Source organism: Sciurus vulgaris (genome assembly GCF_902686455.1).
Source record: "Sciurus vulgaris genome assembly, chromosome: 4".
NCBI classification, from domain to species: Eukaryota; Metazoa; Chordata; class Mammalia; order Rodentia; family Sciuridae; genus Sciurus; species Sciurus vulgaris.
In genome coordinates, this window is record NC_136464.1 from 35,882,269 (window position 1) to 35,898,990 (window position 16,722).

The following is a 16,722-nucleotide window of genomic DNA, read 5'->3' on the forward strand; positions in this document are numbered from 1 at the left end:
CTGCCACTTTGAACAGGTGTCTACTGAGTTTTGAAAAGAGAATAGCACTGGGGTTGTGGCTCATGGCAGAGCACTGGCCTAGCACGTGTGAGGTACTGGTTTCCATCCTCAGCACCACATAAAAAAATAAAGATATTGTGTCCATCTACAACTAAAAGAATTTTTAAAAAGTAGATAAAAAGGAGATAGTGGACTGGGGGCATTACTCAGAAGTAAAGCCCTGGGTTTGATCCCCAGCATAAAAAAATAAAATAAAATGAAGGTAGCAATACTGACACTCATTTAGTTATTTATTTTGGTACTCGGAATTGAACCCAGGAGCACTTTACACTGAGCGATATCCCCGGCCATTTTTATTTTTTATTTTATTTTATTTTTTTAGATTTCAAGGCAGGGTCTCCTTAAGTTACTTTAGGGCCTTGCTAAGTTACTGAGGTTGGACTTTACTTTGTAATCCTCCTGCCTCAGCCTCCGTAGTCATGAGGATTATAGTCATGTGTGACCACACTCGGCTGCAACATAGATTTAAATGAAAATCCTGAAGTCCTTCGCCTCTATACCTCATCTGCTCTGTGGATATATTGTACAAGTACACAACAATATATGTACAAGGTTATAAAACCCCCAGAAAACAAAAACAGGAAGCAACCCAAAGTTATCAGTGATGAAGTGGTTTAATGTCAGTATACTCACACAATAAAATACCATGTGGGTGTTAGAAAGAATAAGATAGATATATGTGCAGAAGGTTATGTAAAATTTACAGCAAGTATAAAACGGATATGAGTTTGTTCAGTTATATCCCACTTGGATTATCTTTAAAAAGATTTTATTTTTCTTGAACAAAACGCAATCAACTTAAGAATGGTTTACCTCTGGGAAGTAGCACAAGGACACTGAGAGTGGAAAGGAATTTTAATAATACTCTGTGTTGTTTGAATTTCAACTATGAGAATTTATTACTTTCACAATAAAAAGTAATTAGAAATAAAATGGATATATCTTCTGGGTAAAGAGTGTTGTTCCAAGAACCACTAGAATGTTCCAAGGTGCTTCCAATTTTTACTTCTGAGTCAAAAGTAAAAATGTTAGAATATCTCCAGTGAAGTGTTATTTTTAGTGAGCTGAAAGCATAAATTAGTAATTTAAAAATATTTATGCCATTAGATAATGTGAACATTCATGAAAATAAAAAAGAATTTCCAAATTCAAGGGAAGTGCTTAGACAGCAAAAGACATGAATCATCCAACATGCAGGATCAAGCAAAGAATTTGTAAGAAGGTGACTTTACTTTTTCCAGATGTTTTGTTAAATGATGCTGTCTCCCCTGGGCTCATTCTGCCCGGATTGTTGCCAAAAATGGACTTCCTGCTTTTCCTTTCTTTTCCTCTGCTAGAGCCAGATGCATTTAGAGTTGACAGGCCTGTTCCCATAAAATGAAAATAAATAAGCCAAAAACTTACAGGCAACATTTTCCATCCCTGTTAATGTTTATTTTGAAGTCCTACTACTCCCCATAACTCAGCACAGAAGACCTGCTAGCATTTTTATCACTGTTAATAATAGTATTGTAGGCAATTATAGTGTAGTTTTTATCTCTACAGGCAAAGGCAACAAGAAGTGAATGCTTACTACAGAATAATCACAAGCTCTGTCTCTCTTATATCCACATACACCTAGTTGATGGTACACCTGAAAGATTTTTAAAAGTTGTGTGAAAAAAAGTGCTGCAGTCAAGATTTAATTCATACTTAATTCAAAATTAATTACTCATTTTCAAGAGATAAAAGCATGATTTCAAGCCTGAACTTTACCTTCACGTTGTTCAGGTTCAGTTCCTTCTGGTCTGAGCCTTGACTTTACACACTCTACCTTCCTCAGTTCCCTTATTTACAAAATGGGTGTGATTATAGAAACTCACCCATAGGGTTAGTTTGGGAATTCAATGGGGAATTCAATGGGAAATACACTGTGATGATAATAAAAATTTCATGGCTTCTCTTTCTCCTGGTCCAAGCCCTCCCTGGACCCTTCACACCTGGCACAGTGCCTGCTGCATAGCAGGAACTTGGTGCATATTTGCTGAATGAGAAAATGAATGCATGCCACACAGACCTGGTTCCAGTATAAGAGTGACTTAAAGGTTCTTATGAAGCCAGAGTTGCCTCCAAATCATTCCCAGGGTTCATAACTGTACCTTTAGGAGAGCAATTCCTTAAGCTGAAGTGGTTTCAAGGAGTGGTTTTTTTTTTTTTTTTTTTGGTAAGAGGGATTGAACTCAGGGGTATTGATCACTGAGCCACATCCCCAGCCCTATTCTGTATTTTATGTGGAGAGTGGGTCTCACTGAGTTGCGCAGTGCCTCACTTTTATAGGAATGCGCCACCACTCTTGGCAGTCAGGAACTCTTTTTTGAAACAGAAATATACCTTCGAGAACAACATCAGAGATAGAATAATGTTTAAAAGCATAGACTTTGGGGTGAGAAAACTTGAGTCTCAGAGAGATTTGCCTTTGCCAAAGTCACGGGGATCAGGTAGCCAAGGGCCCAGATCTCTGAGCAATGATCTGGTCCAAAGATATCTTCACCATCTAATACTTCTCTTGGCTGTCTGTCTCTCTGTCTCTCTGTCTCTCTCCTCTCTCTCTCTCTCTCTGCCTCTCTCTCTCTCTCTCTCTCTCTTTCTCTCTCTCTCTCTCTCTCACACACAATTTATTGGTTTGGCTGTACTCTTAACTGCAGAATAATTAAAGACCAAGGAGGTGCCCAAATATGTACTTATAAATGCAAAGAGCTTCCCAGAAGGAGACAGTGCGATGGGTTGCAGCGTCTCAGGTACTTCATGGGAGCCTTGGCCTTGCAGCTTGGACAGTGGCCAAGGGAGAAGGAAGGATAGGCTAGGTTGAGGACATTGTGGGAGCAAATGCCTGGCAGCAGGAAAGACCTTGGTGTATGTAGCTGCTTGATGAGAGTAGGAGATGTGGCGGGGCTTACTGGGAAGCATATAGAAACTAAGAAGCTGGGGTCATATGATAAAAATACCATACTCTTCTTTTTCTTTTCTATTAGAAGAAGGAAAACAGAAGAAGATATAAGATGTAATTGAGAAACAAATCCTCTAAGATAGAAGATATGAACAGGAAGAAAACCCAGCTACTTCCTTGGCCCTGAGAAAGGTAAGACTGTGGTGAAAAGAACACAGCCCTGGGAATTGAGACTCGGAGTTCTGGCTCTTGTCTGACATTGCCCAGGTTTGTAATGGTGGGAAGCTCAATTTACTTCTGTGGGCATCAGTCCACATGATCTTATGGTACCTACGTACTCTGTGGTGTTTTTGCATATGGCCCTGGGATGGGAGTTAGTGGGGTGAAAGGTGAGAGACATTGAAGTTGATAATGTAACTTTTCAATTAAACTTATCAAACTTAAAATCAATAGGGTAGCAAATGAACATTTTGTGACATTTTCCTCTTGTGCATCAAAACAAGTTATAACAGTAAATATTTAGAAGATATTATAGCAATTATTCTAGCAACATAATTTAGTTACTTTGAGAAAGGGAATAAAAAGAAAAGGTAAGAGGAAAAGGTAAGAAACTTCAAATAGATTTAAATATACCTATTAAAGAATATGTACTATTAATAGTAACAAAAACGGCATGGTATTGGTACCAAAATAGAAAGGTAGATCAATGGTATAGAATAGAGGACACAGACACAAACCCAAATAAATACAATTTTCTCATACTAGACAAAGGTGCCAAAAATATGCAATGGAGAAAAGATAGCCTCTTCAACAAATGGTGCTGGGAGAATTGGAAATCCATATGCAACAGAATGAAACTAAACCCATATCTCTCACCATGCACGAAACTAAACTCAAAATGGATTAAGGACCTTGGAATCAGAGCAGACACCCTGCAGATTATAGAAGAAAAAGTAGGTCCAAATCTTCACCTTGTTGGTCTAGGATCAGACTTCCTTAACAGGACTCCCATAGCACAAGAAATAAAAGCTAGAATCAACCACTGGGATAGATTCAAACTAAAAAGCTTTCTCTCAGCAAAGGAAACTATCAGCAATGCGAAGAAAGAGCCTACAGAGTGGGAGAATATCTTTGCCAATCATATTTCAGATAGAGCACTAATCTCCAGAATCTATAAAGAACTCAAAAAACTCTACTCCAAGAATTCAAATAATCCAGTCGACAAATGGGCTAAGGAAATGAATAGACACTTCACAGAAGAAGATCTACAAGCAATCAACAAACATGGAAAAATGTTCAACATCTCTAGTAATAAGAGAAATGCAAATCAAAACCACCCTAAGATTCCATCTCACCCCAATTAGAATGGCGATTATCAAGAAATACGAGCAACAACAGGTGTTGGCGAGGATGTGGGGAGAAAGGTACACTCATACATTGCTGGTGGGGCTGCAAATTAGTGCAGCCACTCTGGAAAGCAGTGTGGAGATTCCTTAGAAAACTTGGAATGGACCCGCCATTTGACCCAGCTATCCCACTCCTTGGCCTATACCCAAAGGACTTAAAATCAGCATACTACAGAGACACAGCCACATCAATGTTCATAGCTGCTCAATTCACAATAGCCAGACTGTGGAACCAACCTAGATGCCCTTCAATTGATGAGTGGATAAAGAAACTGTGGTATATATATACAATGGAATATTACTCAGCCATAAAGAATGATAAAATTATGGCATTTGCAGGCAAATGGATGAAATTGGAGAATATCATGCTAAGTGAGATAAGCCAATCTCAAAAAGCCAAAGGACGAATGATATCGCTAATAAGTGGAGGATGACACATAATGGGGGGGAGGGAAGGGTTAGTGTTAGGGTTAGAGTTAGGGTTAGGGAGGGGGGCAAGTATGGAGGAAGGAAGTACTGTATAGAGGGTAAAGAGGGGTGGGAGGGGTGGGGGGAAGGGAAAAAAATAACAGAATGAATCAAACAACATTACTCTATGTAAATTTATGATTACACAAATGGTATGCCTTTACGCCATGTACAAACAGAGAAACAACATGTATCCCATTTGTTTACAATAAAAAAATTAAAAATAAAAAAATAAAAAAAAAAGAATATGTACTATTTAAATACTTTTAAACTGTATACTTGGAATTTTTTAAAAAAAGCCAACCACATGCTTAGTGTGTGCCTCAAGGCAGAGCAAATAATCTCTTGGCCCTTCCATGATTTTCTGTTGGTACAGAAAGTTTATCTTTTGCTCTGACTATAAATATCTATGAGAATTTGTGCTCCTTAATTACTCAGTGCTGCTTGAGAAATGACAAAGTCAGAGTAATGGATTGGGTATACCCAGTGTCACTTGTATTTATGAAGAATAAGAGATGCAGTGAATGTGATTTTTTGGAACAGTGTGACCATCACACTTGATCACACAATTGAGGACATGCCAGTCATGATGACTGACAGGTAAAGAATTTTCCTCCATTGTAAAAATAATTTCATGAGGTGCATGTATGATTGTAGCATATTTAGGTCTTATAAAGTCTTGCTCTGTGAAACAAAAATGCTAGCTTCCTGTATTTTCTTTGAAATATTTACTTGCTATTTTTTCACTCATATTCTCTTCAACAGAATTTGCTAGCAGACAAGCAGTAGCAACTACTGAAAGTTTGCAGTTACTGGGAGAAAATGTAAAATTAAGGAATCTAGGGATTTTTTTCCTGCCTCTGGTGTGTGAAAAGGCCACTGTGGCCTAATTTTTTTCTTTTTTTTTCTTTTTTTTATAGCTCAACACTTTTGCCCCATTTGCCAGGCACAGTGTGAGAACTGGTGCTTAAGCTAAGCTCTGATGAGTTCAGCCCATCTTGAAAAGGTGAGGTTTGGCATTTTAACACCCCTCACTAGTCCAAGTTTATACACCCAAAACTAACGTTCAGACTGGTCCTCCAATTCCAGCTCTTTCCTGTCCTTAGAAATCTGATGCAAGGGGATTCTCTTTCTGAGGAGGAGGAGGTGAATTTTTCTAATCTCCATGTATTTGTGGACTCTCCTGACTTTTCCACCTGTTGGTGCCCCTTTTGTGGGACACATAACTGGGCGAATTAAGTGCATTGGGACCTCCCTATCAAGAGAGGCAGAGTACTGTGTGCTTCAGGACATGATTTGGAGACAGGCTTCAGATTCACGGATCTACCGTTTACCAACTTAAATGGACACTTTTTTGAAGAAATGGTTCATCCACATAAATTCACTGTACTTTTAGAAACATTGCTCCAGACCGTCAGAGCTTGGCATCCTCATGGTCACAGCGATTGGTTTGGGTTTGAGCAAAGAACCCAGTGAGGAACTTCTTCTGGAAGCTCTGAAGAAACATTGCACTGGAGACAAATCTGAAGTATACAGTGCTAGCCTGCTATGGCTATCTTGCAAACACAAAGGGGAAAAGGCCAACAGAGTGGCGGTAAAGTGACAAATGGGGAAACAGAAAGCATGTGCCCTGGATCAGGCTGTACCTAAAACGTGTACATCTTTGCTCTACGTTTCTCAACACATGAGCCAATAAATTTCCTTCTTTGCTTAAGTCGATTTCTGCATCTTTCAAATAAGAATCTTAACTGAGAGCCTTTGAAACCTTGGGCAAATTACTTTATCTCGCTCAGATTTTATTTTATTTAAAAATGAAGATAATACCACTGACCTCACAGGGTTATTATAAATAGTCAAAGGGATGATTTATATAAAACCCTAGGCACAAATCCTGATGCTTAAGTGTTTAATAAATTTTAACTGCTGGACCTTATAGATATTATTATCAGTGATTAACTTATAAAAAGACATTGTGTAGTCTGGAAAAATGAAAATTTTATGGTATTTTTCCTCATGTGCAATCAAAGCAAATAATTAATAATTAATAATAATAATAATAATAATAATAATAATAAACATTTAGAAGGTATTACAACCATTAATTTGGCCACACAATTTATTTTGGAGTGTTCACAATGTCTAATTAGATAAATAGGATATTTCCTTCCTTTGGTATCTTTGACTGCTACAGATGGCATTGCCTACTTTTTTACCTGGAAATTTCACTGCTTGGCAATAGATGACAAGGTCAGAAAGCTCTGGTGCAATCTGTCTGCTTTCTTTTTTATTCTGAGGAAGATAAAATTCTTCTCCCAGTTCCATGTCATAAACCTATCAAGAGAAAATGATACCGTTTTCCATGGAAGGTAGAAGCCACTCGCCTATGCATTCCGAACTCACCTGTACTTCTCTGGGGTCATCAGCGTGCTTCAGTACTTATTTGCAATCGGGTCCTAATACCTCACCTGGAGTGAAAGCTTTCTGAGGGCAAGAATGAGACTCATTCATCCTTCAAGCCCCTCAGGCACAATCCACTGACTTACACAAGGATCAGCCCATCACTTGATAAATTAATAGAGAATTGACTATATATCTATGGTGGCTCAACTTTTTTTTCTTTTACATATTTTATTACTCTGTCATCCAACAATGTCACTCACAGCAACTGTCTGTAGATCTTAGTTTACATGCTGTGAGGTCCTTGAGGGTAGGGTCTGGACACTTCAATCATCTTCCTATGCTTGGTGTCATTCCTCTTTAATACTTCATAGTCTGGACCCCTTTTATCTTCCTGGTCATTCCAAATGCATATAGGACTTTATGCAATTCCCTGAACAACCAAGCTGTCCTCTTGGCCTGAATACCCTGATTCTGTCTGCTTGGCCAAATCATCCTTCTCAAATGTCACCTTCCCTGAGGGCCTGTCCTTGATTCTCTGATAGCACAGTGCAACTGCTGTTCTTTGCACACATCTACAGGTCTGTCTCTATCACTAAGCCACCTCCTGTGCCACTTCAGTGTCTGCCACACGTATACCTTCAGTAGGTATTGGTGGGATGAATCAATGACCAACTATCACGAGAGGCAGATGGGCATCCCATATTATCACCATGTGGCATCCAAGGGTTGAGAGGGCAAGGGTAAAGAGAAGGGATAGGAAATGGGTACCATGGTCCAAGTATTATTTAGCAGAAACCATTCACTCACCTTTCCTTTGTTGCAAGCAGAGTTATCTGCCTTCTTTATCCTCTTGGGGATTTCTTCATTATATTCAAACTGGAGCTTGTCAGTACATGATTTATTTTCAGGTCTGTCTTCCAGAATGTTGTCTGAAAATGTGTTAGAAGGCTTCAGTAACAAGATCCAAATGTGACACTTAAGGGCAACACATACTGCATTGTGAGGGCAGCCAGACACTTGTACTTATCTGCAAGACTGAGGTTCTGTCTACATGATACCAAAATAATGGCTGAACCATAATTTTAGAAATTGGGTTGACATATATAATTTCAATTTAACTTACAAATTTACCAGTTGTTTTGGTACCATATAGACATAATCTAAACGAGAGCACTCATTTTCAAACAGATGGTTAGAACTCTGCAAACACTGTGGGAAATATTCTGCATCAAGAAGCTGACAAGTCTGGGAAGGATTTAGTGGTTGAAGCACTTCTAGATGGTATATATATGATTTAATCACCCTCGCCTTAATGCAAAGTTTTCATACATACAATTAATTGGAAAGCAAAGTCTTCACAATTGTTTGAATTATTAAGTGATAATCTTAAGAACAGGAATTAAAACATGTAAATCTATCTAAGGGTGACAGATAATCTTTTTTTTTTTTTTTTTTTTTTTGCTTTTTGGCATTTCTATTCAGAATGACTGTAAAAGTGTGAGCAGTATATCATGATTACACTTTTTTTTTTTTTTTTGGTGGTGCTAGGGATTGAACCCAGGGCCTTGTGCATGCAAGGCAAGGCAAGCACTCTACCAACTGAGCTATATCCCCAACCCTATGATTATACTCTTTTAACATGAAAAACAAGAAAGCTAATTTCACACTCATCAGACTACAAATGCTTAGACCAAAATATCCTTGTAGCAAATCAGGCAGGCTGCCAAGAAGTAAACAAGACCAATGATTTCATTACATTTGTATTCACAAAAGTTTCACAACTTCATGCTCATCAGGCCCAAGATATTGGAAACATAATGCTGATACCCATGCAGTTAAAATGCCCATTTCAGGTGATGTTTACCTTCCTGACTGTTAGGAGCAGGGGAAGCAGTAAGGACTTCTGCTACAGAAAAACAGAGTCAGACAGGGTATACAAGTAAGGAGAAATGAGACAAAGAGCCAGATAAATTAAACTAAGACATGAAGCAAAGCATAAATAACAGCTTAGATTACAAGATAAAGAAAACAAGATATGTTTGGTAGATTTAATACTTTGACTATACACATATGCAAGGGCTAGCAATAAATATATGCAAACATCATTACTATTAATCATGCTATCAGTGGCCACATTCATATTACATATTTTCAATTATGGACAGTTGTGATACTCCCAGTATAAGTTTAGTTCAAAGGACAGAAATCAGTTAATTTGTTAAAATCTTGCAGTTGTTGTTATAAAACATGCATATATTACGTTGTAAATTCAAACTTGTGCTCCAGTGAATGTTTAAAACTACTTGAAGTGAACAATAACATGCGTGGAAATTAAATGAAATAAATATCCATTAAGAATTTATGATCCAAAAGGCAGAGTAGCAATTAGTAGCAAACTTAAATACATAACCCTCATAACTTCCTTAGAGTTTTCTTGAAATAATTCTGTGGCTGGGTGTCATCTCACTTTTATAGCCAAGAGAGGATTTAGTTTTCATTTCTTTATCTTATGGGTATGAAAACTGAAGACTAGAGATGTCATAGAGACACACTAGGGACCCTGACTTCAGAGACGGGTTTCCTCAGTGGCCCTCAGGAGGCTGGTGAAACTCCTGCAAATGTGTGCAGAATTTTGAGAGCACATTTGTTTCTCAGAAGTGACTGGTCCCAGCTTCTGTTTCTCAGAGGGACTTATTACAAGAAGCATAGAAAACTCAGTCTTCCTAAGAGGCAGCCAGGATTCTAGTTTCCCCAGCAGGCAGGATTCTATTTTCCTTTTATTCCAGTTAGAAAAAGTGGAAACAGTAGAGGAAAGTAGAGATGAACACAACAGGACTTGGACCACCATGGAGAAACTATACACTAGATAAGGCATTTAATAGTTATATATGGAAGCCTTCATAGGACAAGCTTCAACAAGGTACGGCACAACTGCAAGGCCTATTTGGGATCTTCAATAGAGTGGGAAATAATCACGTGTTGGGAATGGATTGAAGTTATCATAGATTACAGTATTAGTGCTAGTATTTGAGGGGTAGGGGAGAAGATCACCAAACACTTCACAGAAACTTTTTTTAATATATCAGAGGCACCTAAGCCAAGGAGGAGAAAGGACATTGCCCAAGGACTCACAGACCGTTGAAGCTGAGCCTGTTGGGGCCCTTTTTTTCATTGATTAAAAAAAATGCATGCAACTGTCTTCGAAATTTAGTGGGGTAGGATTGAATTTTATTCTCCTAACTGAAAAAATAGATCCTTCTTCCACCTGTTCATTTTATCATTTGTAAATTAAAAAACGCCCATAATAATAATGATTGTAAAAAGCCTTCTTTCTTGTTCTCAAAAGTACATAAAGCATACAGGAGTAATTTATGATGGAAAGTGAATTTGTTTTCCACTAGACTAACTTCTTACAGGGTTAAATGACATCTGCACTGATTGATTTCTTAAGTGTGGTTTTCATTTCATTTCTGTATCATTTTTTCCTCTGTGGGACATTACCACAAATGTAACAGAAATCCATGGGGAAGAATAAATCTATATAAAAATGTCCACATTTCCTTCACTTTTCAGGAATAGGCTGTAAATAAATTGCCTTGACTCCTTTCAATTTTCTCCCTTTTCATATCTGGTTAGTTGTGTCCCTCTTATTATCTCACGGAGTTTTGGGTCAAGTAAATTGGCTTTAAGTTGATGATATAAAACAAACAACTAATATGAAGAACAAATATGAAATGGACACAGTCTGGTATTATATTTTGGGGCAAAAAAAGACAGAACTGTCATCGGTGATGGTGGCTCATGGAACTGAAACATGATTGGAGACAACCTGAGTGTGAGAAGCAGATATTGAGAGGATGGTGTCTGAGTTGTCAAGCCACTAGTAAGTGGACAATAGTCTGGGGCTAAATACGTACTTAGTGAAACAATTAGTCAACATGAAAACAACATATGCTACATATATAATGCTTATATAAATAGGAACCTTGACATTTTCTCATTACTGCATTGATTGCTTTCAGAAGACACCCAAGAAATAGTTCAATATCTGCAAAGGTGCGGGAGAAAACATTCTGCCATCTCCCGCAAATGCTAATTTCATTTGCTAATTTAGAGCAAATGAAACACTTGAAACCGAATTCTTACATGAGTAAAATCCTTTACTAGTAACTTGTGGGTATTCATTTGACTTTTTTGGTATTGTGTCATTAGCCCATCTCTCCTGTTTTGTTTTGTTTTCTTTTTCTTTTTTTTTCTTTTTTCCCCTCTTCGGTGGGGCCAGAAGGAAATGTCTTGTTGGTTTAGTAATCTGAGAACCAGGGAGGGAAGGGGAATAAGGCACCTTTATTTTCTATCCTAGAAAATCAGTCAAAACGAGAAGACAGCACGGAGTAGCAATGCTGCCCCCTATTGGCGGTGGAGGAGAAAGAGAGGATTCAGTCCCGGTTTTAAAACTGCCCAGAGCCTCAGCCACATCAGAATCTGGAAGGGTGGAAGCAACTTCTCTTCTATCATTCTGTCTTTCTCTAGGAATGTGCTCCCTGCACCGGTTGTGGTCATGATGGGTGACAGAACGAATCCCTTTCCTTCCTTGCTCCTTGCTAGGTGCCTGGATTCAGAAACTTCCAGACAATAACATAACAATCTGTATTCTTGATCTATAGAGCTAAGACTTATTTGGGGGGCGGGGGCAGGGGCGGGGAGAAAGGAAAATCATTCAAGTTTTTCTCTACACACAGCATTGAGCTCTTGTTTTCTCTTACCGTCAGAAAGGGATTCATAGTCATAATCATATTCATCTTCTTCATCTTCCTCTTCCTCATTATTGGCAGGTGGGGGATTGGCATTCCCACCATTATAAGCTTGTGCTTGCATGGATGCTAACTGATGAGCCTGTAAGAAAGCAATCATTAATGACTACAGATGCCAACCAACTGAACTTTCACTTAGAACCGTCCAAACTACCACCTAAGGCTTACTACAGTAATTAAAAGTGGATTATCCTACTTTGATTCATTGAGGAGAGGAACAAAACATCTAGAATCATTTGAAATGCAATGTTAAAACTTGGACAAATGCCAGCATTCCTACAGGAATAATCCTGGAGCTTTTAGAAACAATTACAAAGAACCTGGGTGTAGTGCCCAGCTCCCTAGGTTCCTGAGGCAAAACCTGAGAGAAAACTTTGGTGCCTTGAAAAATCAGCATCTGTCTTTAATGACTGAAGATGTGAATCAAACCCATCAATTCTGGAACAGTAAGTCTCTGCTAAGAAACTCCCCTCTCATTTTTTTCTTTCTTAAAGTAATATATAAATTTCTCTGACCTTGAGAACAATGTTAGAATTTCTATGGACAAAGATCAAAAAAGAGTTGCCAGTTTGAAGAAAGTTCTTTTTAAACAGACTTTATCTGAACTGTAAATCAGATTTAAAACACAGACTTAGAAACTGCGAAATTTGATGTGTGCGGGGAGGGAGGTCATTTATTAAATAAAGGACATGGAATTGTGTGTGTATGCATATATTATATTTACACATGCATATATGCATGTGTTCATATAGTTATATAATTTGGTATCTTATTCTATACATGTACAAAGTGTAATTATATACAATGATATTAATAAAAAATATTAAAATGTTAACACAGAAGGGGTTCTTGATTGATTTTTGTGTGACAGACCTTTCTGGCAGTCCGATGGGGTAGAATTCCTTCTCAGAATGGTGTTTTAGATGCATAAAATAAAATGATTACAAAGGAATTAAATAGTGTACAATAGAGTTGTCAAAGGTTTGAAAAACAAATTTTGTATTGTGAGGATTTATGTGTTTTCTTTTCTTTTCTTTCTTTTTTTTTTTTTTGCAGTGCTAGGGGTGGAACCCAGGGCCTCATGCATGCTAGGCAAGTGCTCTACCACTGAGCTCCACAAGCAGCCCCCATGCCTTTTTTGTGAGAGGGAGTCTTGCTACAATGCCTACTCAGGTCTTAAACTCCTGGGTTCAAGTGATCCTTCTGCCTTAGTTTCTCAAGTTGCTGGGACTACAGTATGCTGTGGCACCCATTTGTTTCTTCATTAACACAGTAAAAAACATACAGTGGTAGGTGATGTAATGTTTTTGAAAATATGATGAGCATAAATAATTCTTGGAGGTATTAGTGATGACTGTGAAGTTACATGAAAAAAAAAATCCTGTCATCTGAACTGGTGACAAAGACAGGGTGCTGTCTACACTGCTGTGGTTTGTTCCCTATGTTTACAATAAGAGGAAATGCTAAATTTCAGCAAGAGGTTAGTAAAACTAAAAACGTAATTTGTGCCAGGAGGGCTGCTGTAATCCCAGCAGCTTGGGGGGCTGAGGCAGGAGGATGGAGAGTTCAAAGGCAGCCTCAGCAAAAGCAAGGTGCTAAGTAACTCAGTGAGACCCTGTCTCTAAATAAAATACAAAATAGGGCTGAAGGTAGGGCTCAGTGATCGAGTGCCCCTGAGTTCAATCCCTGGTACCCCTCCCCCAAAAAGATGTAATTTGTTTCCCTTTGCATTCATGAGTGCCCCGAGTTCTAGCTGTGGGTATTACCGAGGTTAAGAACTCCTATAATAGAGGTTACATTTGGCCCTGGAATTATGTATATTTTCCAAATACTTCTCTACTCCCTAAATTTTATAAAATGTGGTGATATTATCTTCATCATAAAAATATATACTGAAGGAAGATACAGTTTAGCCTGTTGTCTATATCCAGATATAATATTGTACATGCAGTCCATTCCAGATAATTGGTCATTGTCTGGGCCAGGATTTCTCAAAATGGGATTTATAGAGCTCTGTGGGTGTTAATAGCTGATACGGAAAAACTGACAATTCAGTAACCACAAAACACAGTGAAAGTTTGGAAACAGTAGCTTAACCAAACCAAAACCTGTTCCCACTCCAGGGCTTCCCATAGCCTTTATTTAATACGCTAAAGGACATTGTATTTTTCCAAGATTTCCAGAGCAGCAATTCTCATGCTCAGTTAACCTGGGAATCAATCTTCCTTCTTCTTTCCCTCCATCCCTCCCTCCCTCTTTTTCTTTCACCCTTTCTTGCTTTTCCTCAGAGTGTCTGACAGGACCAGTGCTCTTCAGAACCTAGGGAATTCTTTTCTAGGCATAAGTGAGCCACAAAAGCAAGTGTGTATTTCACTGCTAAGAGAAAAGGCCTGACTTGGTGCACTCGGCTAAGGCCAAGTGCTGGGTGGGAATGACGGTGCACAGGGCCTGGCATCTCTCCTGCAGAAAAGTGTCAGAACCATGTGGAGGAAGGATGCTATCTAAGGATCAAAGGCAGCAGTGTCAGAAAGCTGTGTGTGAAATGCTTGAATACTTCCAGGGGGCAGGAAGCAGGAAGCATGGAAGAGGTGGCTGAACAGCCAGCCAAGAGCTGATGCCCTTCTCCGTTGCAATAGCCTACTTATTCTGAGGCAGAAAAAGAGGGCCTGAATCCTTGCATAAAAGAAACTCGGGGGGATAAGGAACTGGGCAGACACTTCACAGAAGAAGATATACAGGTGATCAATAAATATATGAAAAAGTGCTCATCATCCCTAGTAATTAGGGAAATGCAAATTAAAACCACCCTAAGATTTCATCTACCTCCAATTAGACTGGCCATTATCAAGAACACAAGCAATAATAAGTGTTGGTGTCGATGTGGGGAAAAAGGCACACTCATACCTTGCTGGTGGAGTTGCAATTTGGTGCCACCACTCTGGAAAGCAGTATGGAGATTCCTCAAAAAACTTGGAATGGACCCACCTTTTGACCCAGATATCCCACTCCTTGGTATATACCCAAAGGACTTAAGGTCAGCATACTACAGTGATGCAGCCACATCAATGTTCATAGCTGCTCAATTCACAATAGCTAGATTATGGAACCAACCCAGATGCCCTTCAGTTGATGAATGGATAAAGAAACTGTGGTATATACACACAATGGAATATTATTCAGCCATAAAGAAGAATAAAATTATGGCATTTGCTGGTAAATGGATGGAGTTGGAGAATAGCAACCTAAGTAAAAAAGGTCAAGCCCAAAAAACCAAAGGCCAAATGTTTTCTCTGATAAGTGGCTGATGACACATAATGGCGGGGTGGTGGGGGCAGTGGGGGGTAAGAGAAGAATGGAGGAACTTAGGATGGTGTAGAGGAAAATGGGGCAGGAGGGGGTTGGGGAAGGAAAGATAGTAGAATGAGACAGACAGAATTACCCTATGTACATGTATGATTACATGAATGGTGTGAATCTACATTGTGTACATCATAGAAATGAAAAGTTGTACCCTATTTGTGTACAATGAATCAAAATGCTGTCTGAAAAATAAAATTTTTTAAAAAAGCAGTTCAGATATAGGTTAGAGGGTTTGAGCTTGGGCTCAGATGAGGAGATGCCCCTATGGGGCCAGGCAGGAGCTGCGTCTCACTCTTTTCTCTTCTGGCACCTGCACAGAGCCAGCCATCACTGAGTGCAAACTGTTTGAATTTAGGGGACTGGAGTGTAGGACACATGGTAAGACTCCTAGAGAATTCTGTAGGGTGTAGTCGGGAGGTCTCAGGAAAAGCCTCAGCACAAACCTGAGGCAGGAGCTGGGCTCTAGGAATCCTGCCCTGAGTCAGTCCATCCTCATTGTTAGGTGAGTTCTTGGCAAGGAAATGACCCAGGTCTTCTAACTGAAGGGTTAGGTCTGAGCACCCTGGGTCTGTCACTTCACCTGGCCTCGTGTGTGGTCAGAGCATCAGGTCTAGATCCACAACCTGCCAGAGGAGGAAAGAGAAGCCCTGAGGGCGAGACTGTGGGATCCGGGCCAGTACTTGCCCGGAAATCATCGAGGTGGCTGCGAGTCTCCGACAATTTGGATTGGATAAGAATCTCGTTTTTCCAAAGGGAGGAAGAGGTAAGTTGTGGAAATCACACTGTGGGCAGTGTCAAAGTGACACTTGACAATGTTCCAGAACAGATTACTAATTAGTTGGTTTGTGAGAACTTAGAAAATAAAAAGGGGATTGGAAAGAGTGGAACTGGTCTTCCAAGAACAAGTCTCCTGTACAGTAACTGCCTTAGGCTTTTGAACGAGGTAACTCATTCTGAAGAAAACAGTAGGTAAGTAGTGTTTCTCAAACTTCCAGGAAATATGAATTATTTTTCTTTTGTTTTTCTCTGTTTTTTTTTTTTTTTTTTTGGTACCACAGATTGAACCCAGGATTGCTTAACCACTGAGTCACATCCCAGTCCTTTTTATTTTTTTATTTTGAGACAGAGTCTTGTTAAGTTGCATAGGGCCTCACGAAGTTTCTGAGGCTGGTTTCGAACTCGTGATCCTCTTGCCTCAGCCTCCCTCCCAAGCCTCTGGGATTACAGGCATGTGCCACAGCATCTGGCAAGAATTATTTTTCAATAAATAGATGGCCAGGCTTTTCTTTCC

The 16,722-nt window shown here is 39.1% G+C and overlaps 1 protein-coding gene across 4 annotated transcripts in view; it reads right to left on the reverse strand.

Moving 5' to 3' along the window:
* Positions 1-16,722, reverse strand: part of PLCE1 (phospholipase C epsilon 1) — a 333,975-nt gene that overhangs the window by 32,546 nt on the left and 284,707 nt on the right. For all 4 annotated transcript variants that reach the window (XM_079138532.1, XM_079138533.1, XM_079138530.1 and 1 more), the window contains exons 20-23: positions 12,024-12,153; positions 8,068-8,189; positions 7,074-7,191; positions 1,293-1,424 (exon numbers count right to left, since the gene is read on the reverse strand). In XM_079138532.1, the coding sequence (XP_078994658.1) occupies positions 1,293-1,424; positions 7,074-7,191; positions 8,068-8,189; positions 12,024-12,153 (502 nt within the window). The remainder of the gene's footprint in view (positions 1-1,292; positions 1,425-7,073; positions 7,192-8,067; positions 8,190-12,023; positions 12,154-16,722) is intronic.